A 13,010-nucleotide genomic window follows, 5' to 3' on the forward strand; every position below is an offset into this window, starting at 1 on the left:
CAATTTTTTCGTCCCCAAAGAGAGTTTCAGAGAAATATTACTAATCATTCATTATTTAATCATCATCCTTTCATTTTTTTTTCTGGATTGATTTTGTGAAATATTCATCACTTGTTTCAAAAATTTAAAGATATAAATAGATTTAATTCTTTATATTCTTTAACACTCTCCCTCATGTATGAGCCATAGTCAGAGACATCAACTTATTAGAACTGATAGTTTAATGAAAGATACATCTAAGAGCATGTTTGCAAAGTTGGATGAGATGGCAAATATTATCTAATCATTATAATTTTTTTAAACTTCCAAACAAAATATAAAAAATAATACAACTTTTTTAAATTTTAAAATAATAATAATATTAAAAAACTATATTCGAACGGTTTTTTAATTTTTATAATATTTTTATTTAATTTTTTATCTTTCATTTTCTAAAACTCAATAAAATATCTTAATTCAAACAATTTTATTATTATTTACAAGCTATTTTATTACTATTCACAGAATTCTTATCTCATTTCATGATCCAAACATGTGATGATGGTTAATTGCATTTCTTTTTTCATACATATAAAGTTTATAGTCCTGAGCTCAGAGGACAATCAATGGCCGACAATAGCAACGTATGGTACTTTCCCATATTATATTGCGTATGAAATAATCAAGCCGTAGTGTTGAGTAAAGGGAGAAAGGTAGTGTTTATGGGTTGATTTCTTTTTCACTTCAACAAATTCATCATATACTATGGATGTAGTCGTCGCCTTTGCATATGAGCCGCTAAGATGGTTACGGTTTACCAAAATAATATTGAGAATGCTTTAGATTGTTGCTTATTTATGGAGCAAACACATTTGGATCAAATTCTTTTGGTCCACACTTTGAGACACAAATACATATGCTTACAAATGATTGATAGATACGAAAGTATCATATAAATTACATATGCACTTCATCAATTGCACCAACCAAGATGAATGAATTATATGATAATTGGGAAATGAGTAGTAGGGCACTGGATTTTCTATATATGCAACCAGCAAAATTTTTACTGTTCATGCATTGTTCAAAATGAAAGATCGCACGCAATTTCATTCTTATTTACAGGTGTCTAGTTTCCATTGGCTCAGCTTTTTAACCTTCAACTAACAAAATCATGTATATTACCAAAGATAGCACACTTTTACTATCCAAAAGTGAGCAAAAGAAATTATAATATGTAATAAAAACATGCATTTAAAGTGTGTAAACTCTTTTAACTTCATAATTGAGCATTTGAAGGCCAGGAAGCCAACAAAATGTAGTTGTTCAAAAAGAAATTGGAAAGAAAAAGATAAAGAAAAGATAAGGAAAAAACAAAAAAGAAAAAAAAAAGCAAAAGAAAAAGGCATGTCCTGAATTGACCAAGGAGCTACTGCAGATTGAGCAGTGCAGCCCAAGGCATTAAACAAATGGTAAACCATTTTCTTCTGCGTTTATTTGATTTGAACTTTTAAGTATGATCTTTACTATTGTATGGTTCCCAGACATCTCCCAACATAGCATTCTGAGGTTTCCCATGTCAAAAGTTTTTGGTTTTGAGAGAGAGAGAGAGAGAGAGAGAACCAAATACAGCAAGCTATTATGCGTTAACACATTAAGCTAGTACAAAGAGTGCATGGTGCATACAAGGATATTAACAAACTGAAATGGAAGCCTACAGATTATCTGAGTTCAATTCAAAGGTACTTGAGCTACTAATTCAAATCACTGCCTAAGACTATACAAGATAAGTTAGCACCAGATAGAATGTGGCTTATCTTCTAGCCTCTAGCTGCCTTGAGGAAGTTGTCAAATGGGCTGGCAGGAGGCAGCCTCATAGCCAACCATGGGTCTTGTTGAACCACATTTTCCTGAGCATGGCCAGGGCCACTTGTTATTTTCTGGACAGAAATGATAATGGTCAGGATTAAGAAAAAATAACTGATAGATTATACAAAGTTCAAATGAGTAGTACTAAGTTATTTGAACTAGTATCCATCCACATTTCCAAATTAAATATTTCTCTCATTCCAAACATCATGACAACTAGAACAGGATAACCAAAGCAAATAGCCATGCCATACTTACGTGGGCAACCTTGTGCACCTGCCTGTTGGGAGGAGAATACTTTTTGACTAATTGATTTATTTCCTGATTCTACAACTCGTGCTTGCAACTGATAATTTATAATAGGACAATTCACATGAACCCCCGGCTTTTTTCCCATTTTAAGCCTGAAGACCGCAAATTGTCAATTTGAGTGTTTCAAGATTCGGGTTTAGGCTTACTTATATCTCAGGTCTCCCTCAAGTATTTCATCAGATTACTAATGGAAAGTTTCATCAGAAGTATTTAATTTAAAATGAGCCTAAAGTAGACTTGAGACTATCAGGTTGAAAATTGGGGTCTTAAAGTCGAAATAATTTAATATATATACAAATACATAAGCAGGAGGGGTTTTATATCTGAGTTACAAAATGCCGGAACCTCTGGATAGTAGGCTGACCTTTTTGAGAACCAAGTGTCCATCTGCAAGGAATGTTGGAAACGATTTGTCAACCGCTCGACTTTGGTGATTTTCATGGGCCAACCAATTTGAGAGCTTCTTCCTTGTGCCTGTGCCAAGGGCTTCACACTGGCTAGCCATGGTGTTGTATGCAAGGGGTGATGTAGTCACAGATGTTCCTGCCACTTGCCCAGCTACCTCAAGTGCCTAAAAGCATCATTTATTAGTACACATAATTTTCATGTCGAGATCAAGGTGTCAAGCACATGAATCACTAAAATGAACATACATTGTTTCCAACCAAAAAGAACAATTACTTCTAACCTTTTAAACATTCGATATATTGGAAAATGCAGTCAATATTCTTGCCTAATTAACAAATTCAGCTTTAACAGGGGGGGTGCTTTACAACTAACATAGAACACTAAAAAAAGGCATTTTAGCTGCCAAAACTGTTATTGATGTTTCCAAAACCTCACTGCTTTTGGGTAACTCAGGTGCAAAAAGCAGTTTTGGCAGTGAGTTTTATTTTTTATTTTTTCAATTTGCACCATAAACTACCAATACAATTAATTTGCACCCTAAACTACCAAATTTTGGCAATATACACCTTCGGTTAAGATCTAACCATTATATCTTATTTTTCATTGATCTGAATTGTCAGAACTTAACTGAGGGTGAAAATTGCCAAAATTAGGCAGTCGGTGCAAATTACAACTTAGGTAGTTTGGGGAACAAATTGGAAAAAAAAAAAAAAAAACAGTATTAGTTTGATGTGCAAAACGTAGCTTTACATTTTATTTATAAGATTGCTACTATTTACAGCAATTTCCGTCCTTTATAAAATGATCTTAGATAAATTCAGGAACATAATATGAACTGGTTATAGCATTTGCTTACACATAAGCTTGTCATAACACAAGGAAGAGGGAGAAGTTACCGATTCCAGAAGCTGTCCAATGCTGATAACATGGGGCATAGGTGGAGGAGGCACTTTTGGTATGAAGCAAGAAAGGTCAGCAACAGATACTTCACTTATAGCGTCATCCTCAACTAACGAATTGGTGGAAAAGTCCTACACCATAAGCAAAAATCAAAGAATTTAGTAATTTCTTGGAATGGGAAACGACGACTGTGATGAGCAGTGCGAGATTGGGTTAGTGAACAGCTACATCATTCTTTACTCTCATCTCCAAGAATAACCTGACTTTTAAATATAATTGTCATTTTGACATGTTTACATGGCAGTTAAACCAGGCCACCCCTACCATCCATCCTTTTCTACCTATATAGGCTAATGATAGACATCAGATGCAAGGTCATTGGTTGAAATAGCAGTTAAAACAAGATGATAAAGAGCATACCCCATCAAAGGACAGTGATTTCTTGGAATTGGAAACCATTTGATTGTGGTCAAACTCAAGTATTGATTGTGGACCAAACATGAATGCATCATCTGGTGTGAACGATACTGACAGCTGCTTAGTTAGGGCATCAGCCTCCAGCTTAACAAACAGAAAGATACAAATCAGAGGGGAGGGAGGGAGGGAGAGAGAGAGAGGCTCTGGTCCATTGATAGTGTCATACCTCAGTAATTCTGCGCAGACTCTGAACTAAAATGTCCATCATGACATTCTTGGATTCAAATATCTTGTTCCGTAACTCAGAGAGCAATGATGCAGCAAGCTGATTATCACTAGCGGATCCATACTCTCTGATGTTCGTCTGAGGCTTTACATATACTTGATGGTCATCACTAATACCTATATAGGGATCAACCTGAACTTGAAGAAGATAAATTTTTGATAAGCTAACTATCAAAATAAACAGGTTTAGTCCTACTGCAAGCAGAAAGCTACCCTAACCCCCAAACCATCCACCCCCCCACAAACATGAACATGCCGCAAACACGACTCACATCATGTAGAACTAATGACTTGAGCAAATCACTCAGACCAAGAATGTGATATATCTTGGCCGCAAACATCAACATGCCTGTCGATAGTACAAAGATAGATCTTTGGCAAGCTGGAGGCAACATACCTGCCGAAAGAGAAACATATATCATTAAAACATTTAACATTCTCCAAAATTGAGAGAGCCAGCTGATGAAACTCTACTGCTCATACCATCGTTAGAGTCTAGGGACTTGTTCCTGAGAGACAGGGAAAGCTGAAAGAATCGGACCACAAGGTTGTCATTTGGATTCTGCAACATTGTTCGTTAGATATATCATAAGTGACTAAACTAAAGTATGCAACCTTGGCCCTCAATCAATTTAAGACTGACTTGAACTCCCTTGACAGGCCATAAGTATGAAAACAAAAGCAAGAGAAATGATGGTACAAAATAATTGACAGAAAACAAGCAGGTGCTGTGTTCAAAGATATATTTCACCTTTAAGCCTGAAGAAATAAGCGCTAAAACAAAAGAATGAGCTATAGCTTCAAAATTTGAAGGTAAATTATCGGAAAGACTGGCTTGCATCCAAAAAGCAGACAGCAACAGCGCTATTTGCTCCTCATTAAACTTCATAATATGTGGTTCCTGGGACAATCATAGACAAGATTTTGTAAGAAACTTGATAAAATGAAGACCTGCTACATCACCAGATAAAAGTAGACCCTTTATGGAATTGAAATTTCTGCTCACAGCCTCAGACAAGCTGGTTGACACAGCATTCCTGTCAACAATAGAGCTAATTTTGTAAAAATTAGGGGAATTCTTGTTGACACGCCCCTGTTTCCAGTCTTCTTCAACCATGTCCCTTTCTTTAAGATCACCATGAACATTATTCCCATACTTTTCTAGTTTGAAGCCATCTTTTTCTCTGCGGAGCTTTTCAAGCAGAGCTGTAATTGATGCAGATGCAGTATTTGAGTGCCATCTTCTTGGTTGGTGTAAAGAACTGCTTCTAAGAGAAGCAACTCCATGTCGGATATGATTAGAACTTGGGATTAGAAGAGCAGAAAATATCTGGTGTGCTCCAACTCGTGCCTCAACATCCGGGTGTGACATCACCCTCAACAGTTGGAAAAGAAGGCCTTCTGGAAAGATCTACATGAAAAACAGTTTAAAAAGTGTGAGCCGCATGCAAGAATGTAGTTCAATAAAATTATAATAGTCCATCTCACATTTTCTGGATAATGTAGCTTTCTAATACCTTCAGCACATGCAGCATGGTAATTTGTTTTTGAAGAGTAAGATAAAAGCTTTTACTAATAACGAAAAGCGGATTTTGCCCAGTGCACAGGAAGTATACATGAATCCACATAACAAAAAACAAGTAATTTAGTAACAAAAAAGTTATTCTACAATCTTCCCAATTTATTCTACAGTCTTCAAGTATGAGACTCAGAATATAATCAGAGATACTTTAGTCAGATGTGAGGCAAGTCAAAATTAAAATTGCTGGCAAATGTGTCCTTATTTTCAACTAATAATGGTATAGGAGAGTACTTTCAAAGGAAATAAGAAAGATAAGATGGTCTCTTATGGAAAACCTCTGGAAAGGAAAAAAATCACATCATCCCTCACCTGTTGAGTGCGTGAAGACAATGATGCTACAGAGATTGTATGAGCAAGAATCATTAATGCTTCAATGGTTGCCTTGGCAACGACTCCAGATGGCAGCTTCTCCAGTGTTATTGCCATCAGGTCAAACAGTGGTTGTGCATCACCAATCTACAAAAGACCATAACATATTTATTTAAAGTGGAACCAAGGTAGAAAGCAACAACTACAAACACCAAAGAAGTAACAAACAAACTTACCCCTTTTGCAATTTCAAGTAAACAGTCTTCGATGGAGTTCTGCAGCAAGATATTTGTGTTTGCCTCTTGCTCACCAACTGACTCAACTGTGGCTTGAAGGCTTTTTCTCAGATGCCTGCATAGGTCACAGACAAATCCAATTTCTGCCAGCACGGTTCCTGATCTAATCTGCCTAGCTAAAGTAGTAGCAACTTGAATGACATAAGACTTGAGTTGGGGATCATGTGAAACATTTTTGTGATCCAGATGACGTATCAAAGAAGCTAAAATTAGCTGCTTATTCCCTGGAATAAAAGTATGAACTTAGCAAAATATCCACACAATAAATATTAGGCAGCCCACACTGTGAGAGAGAGAGAGAAATCCACGACATGTTACATACTTTGAATTTCAAACATTAATACCATACATGGATAGAAACTAATATAATACTTGAAGTTCACATATGTGAGGAAGTCGAAGGCAGATCAAGATACCTGAACTGTCCACGAAGTAAGACATATCAGACAAAACAATCACAGCCAACCCCTGCTGAGGAACCCAATGCCGTCCAGAATCAAAATAAGTAAATATTGGATCCAGTATCCTGCGCATTGTTGTACTCTCCTTGGCTAACTCAACCATTCTTTGGATGCAAATTTGTGCCCATACTCTTGGGGTCTCAATTTCTTCTCTATAACAAAGGCAAGAAAGTGTTCAAGGGAAATAAATAAAAAGAAGAAAATTGTCAAATTGAGTTGCAAATTCCCATATATAATTAAAAAACCCTCCATAGGATTTTGAATAAGCACTACCTTGTCAAAAGCGAAGGATCCTTCTTTTCTGGTTGTGGTTTCATGATCATGTAGCTAGGGCTAGTATCACCACATGGAACAGCACCACTTCTTCCTTCACATCTAATTACTTCATCCACCCAATTATGATGTGGCTCCTCTCTCTCAACATCTCCATCAGTATGAGTACCAGGCTCATAGTTATCTAAAATACCATATACAATCTGCAGAGCATTATCAAGAAATTAAAATATGATGCAAGAGTTACAGCAACAAACAAGAACGATAAAGTGTAACACAAAAATAAGGCATAGGCAAAACAAGAGATAGAATAACTCAGTACTGGGAAAAGCTAATGGGAGCAGTATGCACACTCTGCTTCATACATTGGATATATTGACTAGAAGAGAAAACTGTCAACAAGACAAGAGAGTTTTCTCTGCCAGTGATGACATCAGCTTGATATAGATTTTAAAACTTAGTGGATAACATTGCAAAATAATTGTGAAATACAAACCGAGCTTGCCTTTCATTGTTTCTCAGATTAGTTTCACTTGATTCTCAATTGCTAAGCTGGCCTTCAATGTCAGTAGGTGACAACTGACATCAAAACCAACTTCTAACATCAATAGCATTATCCATCAATTGAAAATAAAAATGGAAGAAAAGAAATAATATTTTCTATTTTTCCACTCCTTCAAAAGTTCATTACAATCTAAGTTTATTTAAATTAAAAGTCATCTGGTTCCCATGAAAACTAGTTGAGTGTTGCTAGTCTTATAGTCTTGTGTTTTAAATGCCAGTCGTGTACCTTTTCTCAATTAACACCTGTTTGAAACATAAGGATTTAAAACAACAAATTGTCGTCAAAATATTTTTTTCCTTGGTCAATACAGTGACACCAATCAGTTAAACTGCACTACTTTGGTTTAAACAACATTTAAAATAAATGTAGTACTTCAATGTTGATAAGACACCAAAATGACTGCTTACAGTTGGTAGAATATTATAAAAATTCCATGAACTCATTAAATAGCTTCAAGAAAACCCACTCAAAAGAACTAACCTCATCAAAATCAACAAGAATGTGTGAGAACTGTGCCATAAACCATATCTGCAAATGGGAGAAACCTATCAAATAACCAATCTTCCAACTCCAAAAACTGGCAATTAGTAGTTTACATATTTATTAGATGAGACATGTCACATACTAGGAAATAGATAACAAAAACCAGGAGCAAATTCATTTTCCAAAATGCTGTGTTCCTGAAAATTGTAAAAAAATGAAAATCAAATAATAAAACTACCATGGCTGAGAGGCATTGCAAGCTTGAAGCCCTTAAAAAGCGCCTTTGATGTTCATCCCCTTTCTCACAAGCCAGTGCACATACTTTACGCACCAAATTTTCAATATTATGTGTATAGGTTCCATCTGCCTGTCCATACATTTCATCGACAGACATAATATGTAAGAGTAACAAAAATAGTTTCAATTTGTATTTGACAATGACAGAACAAAATGTATAAATCCACTTTGCTAACATCTACAAAAAAAATAGTAAGCTAGAAAGAAATAAGCATAATGGAGCATAACCTATACATGAATCTTAATGTGGACCAACAGCCTTCAGAAAAGCAATATAACTGGATATATAAAATCCACGTTGCTAACATCTACAAAAAATAGAAAGCTAGAAACTAATAAGCATGACAGAGCATAACCAATACATGAATCTTCAGGCGGAATGTTTAAAATATCATGTAAAGAATTTTTTATTGTTTTAAGGATTTTTTTTTCTTTCCTAATTTTCCCTTTTCGTCATAGTTTAGGGAACCAGAAGAACCGATTTTCTTAGAATCCAATCTGAATTGTATCCATTTTTTACCTCCAGAAGAGAAAAGAAAATTGAAAAAAAAAAAACTAAACTAAGACCCATCAATGTATAAAAGACATTCTATGTTTGGCATATTTTGATAGCACTTTCAAAAGAAAATTAAAGTTAGGTCTGAACTTGCCTGACTGTAGATGAACCTTGTTAAGGTTTGGCATCCAATTATCTTCATAGCATCTTGCTTAGAGTTGTCCAAAAGTTTAGTAACCACATTCAGCAGACTAACAGCAAAATATGCCCTGTACAGTGAAATTTACAACACTATTTCATGTACTCCGACATAAGAAATATCCAGCTAAAATACCGTTCAATAAAATTTATGATACTCCCTAAACAAATCTTGGAATAAATGAATAAGAATAATGCTAGTATGCCCTCTCATTTTGCACCTTCATTTTGACCGCTCATGAATTTAAATTTTTTTTTTACTTACTGATTAAGGAAGTGACTATTAGTGTATTGATATTTTTTTTATTTTTTAAAAATGTTTAAAGATGTTCAAAAAATGTGAAAATGAAAAATGAAAAAAATAAAAAAGATGAATTTTGCTTAGGCGGCACGCTCAGCGGTCACTGCTAGGTGGCAGCCTAGCATCACTCAATGAATAAACACTGCATCAGATATTAGCAGCTACTGCAAGTGTTACGCAAAATAGAATTTCCAAGGTTTTAAAGACCGTTTTAAAAAGAATTCAGTGGAATGCAATATAAGCAGAGTTCTTGAAAAATATATAATCAATATTGGCTATAAATGAGTTGTTCATCTTAATAAAACCAACTTACAAGCTGAAAAATCTATATAAAATTGAGCAATAAATACTTCCACTTACATCTGCTCCTTACAGATGCAAAGCAACTTCTTGTGGGCCTCTGCGACAATATTGACAAACTTGATATGCCCGTGCCGCAATTCTTTATAGCACCTTTCTTCAAGATACTTCACAATCTGTTAAATAAGCAAGACCACCAATATTCAGCACTGGGCTCACTCATTTCAATACTAAATTTCAGGTTCACCGGCAATACACAAGCAAGAATGCTAAACTCAAAACCTTCGGGATCCGAAAAGGGTTTTTTGCAGCATATTCACATAACTTGACAATTTTTCTTTCACTTGGAGGTCCATCCTGCAATATATTGCAAGACTTTGAGCAACATTTATCTGGTAGGTATAAATAGTAAAGTAGACAATGATCCTACATGGTCAAGCAAATCATTATTAAAAAACACCAAGTTTTTTTTTTCGACAAGTAAGAAACACTTCAAGTTAGTTGCTTATAACCAAAAAATCTCATAACTCATGCCAGATTTGGCTGACTTTGAGATTTCAGGTCTAAACTCTAACATGCATGAAGTAGTTCTATAGTTATTAGTTCATACTTTGTATGGGCCGGCCCCTTTTTTGAATCCTAAATAAACTATAATAGTGGAACTCTATTTCATATCCTACTTAGGTGAACTAGAGTAGGTTCTACGCTCAAGGTTTCTTTGACCAAACACAACAAACTAATTGAATGGTCACGGGAACCATATTTTCTATTGGTCACAGCAATATAATGGCACTGAAAGTACATTATTTGGCAGCAGTCACCCGCATTACCTAATTGAATGGTCACATTGCTGACCACTGGATACATTTAGGAATATGAAGGCACTAAAAAGTACATGACTAGGCAGTGATCACCCACATTGCCTAACTGAATGGTGATAATGCCCACCGCTGGTTTACATTAAAGCTAGTTAGAGTTGCAGCGTTAGATACCTCTAAACTCACCTCAGATATAAACATAACATCTTATATTACACGGTCAGGTTCTAAACCATTAGAATTGCTAAAAACTCAACACAATCAGGCCAACAGAAAAACGGGAGTAGATGCTCACAAGGGATTTAGGAAATATCTCTGCAAGCAGTTTTTTGTAACGCTTAACAGGTTGCCGAGATCTTGACCTCAGAGCAGGGCAGCAAATGCACATGCTCCCACATGCTGGGAAAATCTTTCTAGAGACGACACCCATTTCCTGCAAGTTTGTAGGAAAAAACAGAGGAAGAATACTGAAAACCACAATAAAATAGGTGAGCCTGTACCCATGAAACAAAGAAACCAAAAGAAAGCACTGTAGATATGAATCCACCAGTCCAACAGAAACGCTTAATAGAACACAAGATAAAGATAAACACACCTTCCCAGCAACAGCAAGTTTTTTAAAAAAATATTGAGAAACGTGATAAAGAGTGGGAATTCCTACGAGAAAACCAAAGGTTGGCACCCATTGAAGGCCGTCAAGGACAAACACGAGTTATACAGCCAGAGATTTCAATTGTATCCCCGGCTGCTCCAACCGAAGGGGAGGAAAGAAACGAACCGAGTAGAGCGAGAGAAAATACCACCCCATGAAGAAAAAACAAACAAAATATCCGAAGCTACATAAGAACAAAAATGAGCCATGCATACCCTGAAACTGCAGCAACAGAAGCTTTTCAAAAGTTCCAGAGCCAAATGTCACGTATGAAGAGAGTATATAACCAATCTACATTAGAAACCCAACCCAACTAAAAAATCCCAAGAAAAGAGAGAAAAATAAATGGAATAAAGAAACAAAACCAGAATACCCATACGAGGAGAAACCATAGAGAAAGCAAAGAACTTGACATACCTTTCCCTGAATGAGGCAGATCTAGAGAGCGAAACCTCAAACCTTCCGCAGGGTTTTTAGTACACAGAGAGAACTAAAAATCAAAGAGGGAGTGTGACTGAAAACAAAAGGTGAATGTGTGCACGAAGCAGAGAGAGAGAGAAGAGGAGAGAGAATTGGCGCGTGGATTGAGACAAACTAAAGCGAACATTAAACATGGGAGAGAGCATGAGGGAGATCACGTGCGTTGTCTCCGGTTTTCTCTTTCACTGTATTTATTACTCAAAAGATAAAAAAAATAAAAAAGCAAACGACGGCTGTTATATGGATTAAATTTTTGAAACTCTTCTTTTGGAACTTGCTTTGGCTTTACATGCCTCGTTTCTAATCATTTGCAATAATGACACCATAAAGAAATCATTGTTCTGTTTTTTTATTTTTTTATTTTAAGAAAGTAAAATTAAATGGGATCCTTACTTTAGATGAGTTTTTTTGGTCCAGTTGTTTTTAATTTTATGTTAAGATTGGATTAAATAGTACTTAATGAGATTGAAGTTGAAATACATAATGGAAGTTCAAAATTTAATGATACATTAATGAGATTATATGAGTTTCCGGCTAGTAAATGAGAGCTTCCTCGTATATTTTTAAAGAGTAATGTTATGTATCATATTTTTATCATACTGAGTGGTATGTAATATATTTATCACATAAAAAAATATATAATAAAAGATCATTTAATGGTGATAAATGTATCACATCATACTTAATATGATAATAATACAATGTATATAATTTTTTATTCTCAAAATAAAAGAAAGACATGGTTTGAGCTTTTTAAATTTAGGACTTGTTTAGATATAGAAAATATTTCATATCATCTTATCTCATCATTATAATTTTTTTACACAAAATATAATAAATAATTTAATATTTTTAAATCTAAAAATAATAATAATAATAAAATAATTTATTATAATAAAATTTTATTCATTTCATTTAAAACAATCTTATCTTAATATAATATAGAAACGATTCCTAATCACTTGCAGGATAACCCCACCCCCTATTTATTTATACATTGAATAGCTGTCATGTGATAAGGATTTGCAGAGGTGTGAGGACCAGAATGTATAGTCCTTTTCTCATAAATTTTTGTCACATCTATGTCTTCTTTACATCTTTTGTTTTTCTTTTTGTCTTGTTTGATACATGTATGTGTTTCATCCTAATCAAATTATATATATATATATATATATAAATATATATATTATTCCAGGAATAATGCGTTTATCCATGAACTTATAAAATAATATAATTCTATATATAGTTATTCGTGCCATCCTATAATAACCCCTTTGGGATTAATGATACCTTAGATCCAACAAACAAATCTAGGGACATCACAGCCAA

The 13,010-nt window shown here is 34.8% G+C and overlaps 1 protein-coding gene across 2 annotated transcripts; it reads right to left on the reverse strand.

Moving 5' to 3' along the window:
• Positions 1-1,598: 1,598 nt before the first annotated feature.
• Positions 1,599-11,761, reverse strand: LOC108987911 (protein SEMI-ROLLED LEAF 2-like). Of its 2 annotated transcripts, XM_035682899.1 has the most exons (21): positions 11,619-11,761; positions 11,417-11,438; positions 10,845-10,982; positions 10,014-10,088; positions 9,792-9,907; positions 9,087-9,201; positions 8,378-8,506; positions 8,137-8,184; positions 7,092-7,294; positions 6,774-6,970; positions 6,298-6,581; positions 6,062-6,208; positions 5,177-5,581; positions 4,922-5,071; positions 4,654-4,732; positions 4,443-4,567; positions 4,112-4,303; positions 3,889-4,029; positions 3,465-3,599; positions 2,525-2,731; positions 1,599-1,919 (listed from the first exon to the last, which is right to left on the reverse strand). In XM_035682899.1, exons 3-21 carry the CDS (start codon positions 10,977-10,979, stop codon positions 1,800-1,802), a joined length of 3,003 nt encoding a protein of 1,000 aa, XP_035538792.1. In that variant the 5' UTR covers positions 10,980-10,982; positions 11,417-11,438; positions 11,619-11,761; the 3' UTR covers positions 1,599-1,799. The 2 variants fall into 2 exon arrangements, with proteins under 2 accessions (XP_035538792.1, XP_035538791.1); XM_035682898.1 differs by lacking the exon at positions 11,417-11,438.
• Positions 11,762-13,010: the final 1,249 nt, after the last annotated feature.

This window comes from Juglans regia, chromosome 11 (genome assembly GCF_001411555.2).
Source record: "Juglans regia cultivar Chandler chromosome 11, Walnut 2.0, whole genome shotgun sequence".
Classification (NCBI taxonomy): Eukaryota; Viridiplantae; Streptophyta; class Magnoliopsida; order Fagales; family Juglandaceae; genus Juglans; species Juglans regia.

Coding starts and splice junctions, on each gene's coding strand:
- LOC108987911 (XM_035682898.1), bottom strand. CDS start 10,979: ATGGGTGTCGTCTCTAGAAAGATTTTCCCAGCATGTGGGAGCATGTGC. Junction 8,185..8,377: donor TGCAATGCCTCTCAGCCATG/GTAGTTTTATTA, acceptor TCCCATTTGCAG/ATATGGTTTATGGCACAGTT. Junction 3,600..3,888: donor AATCACTGTCCTTTGATGGG/GTATGCTCTTTA, acceptor CTTATGGTGTAG/GACTTTTCCACCAATTCGTT.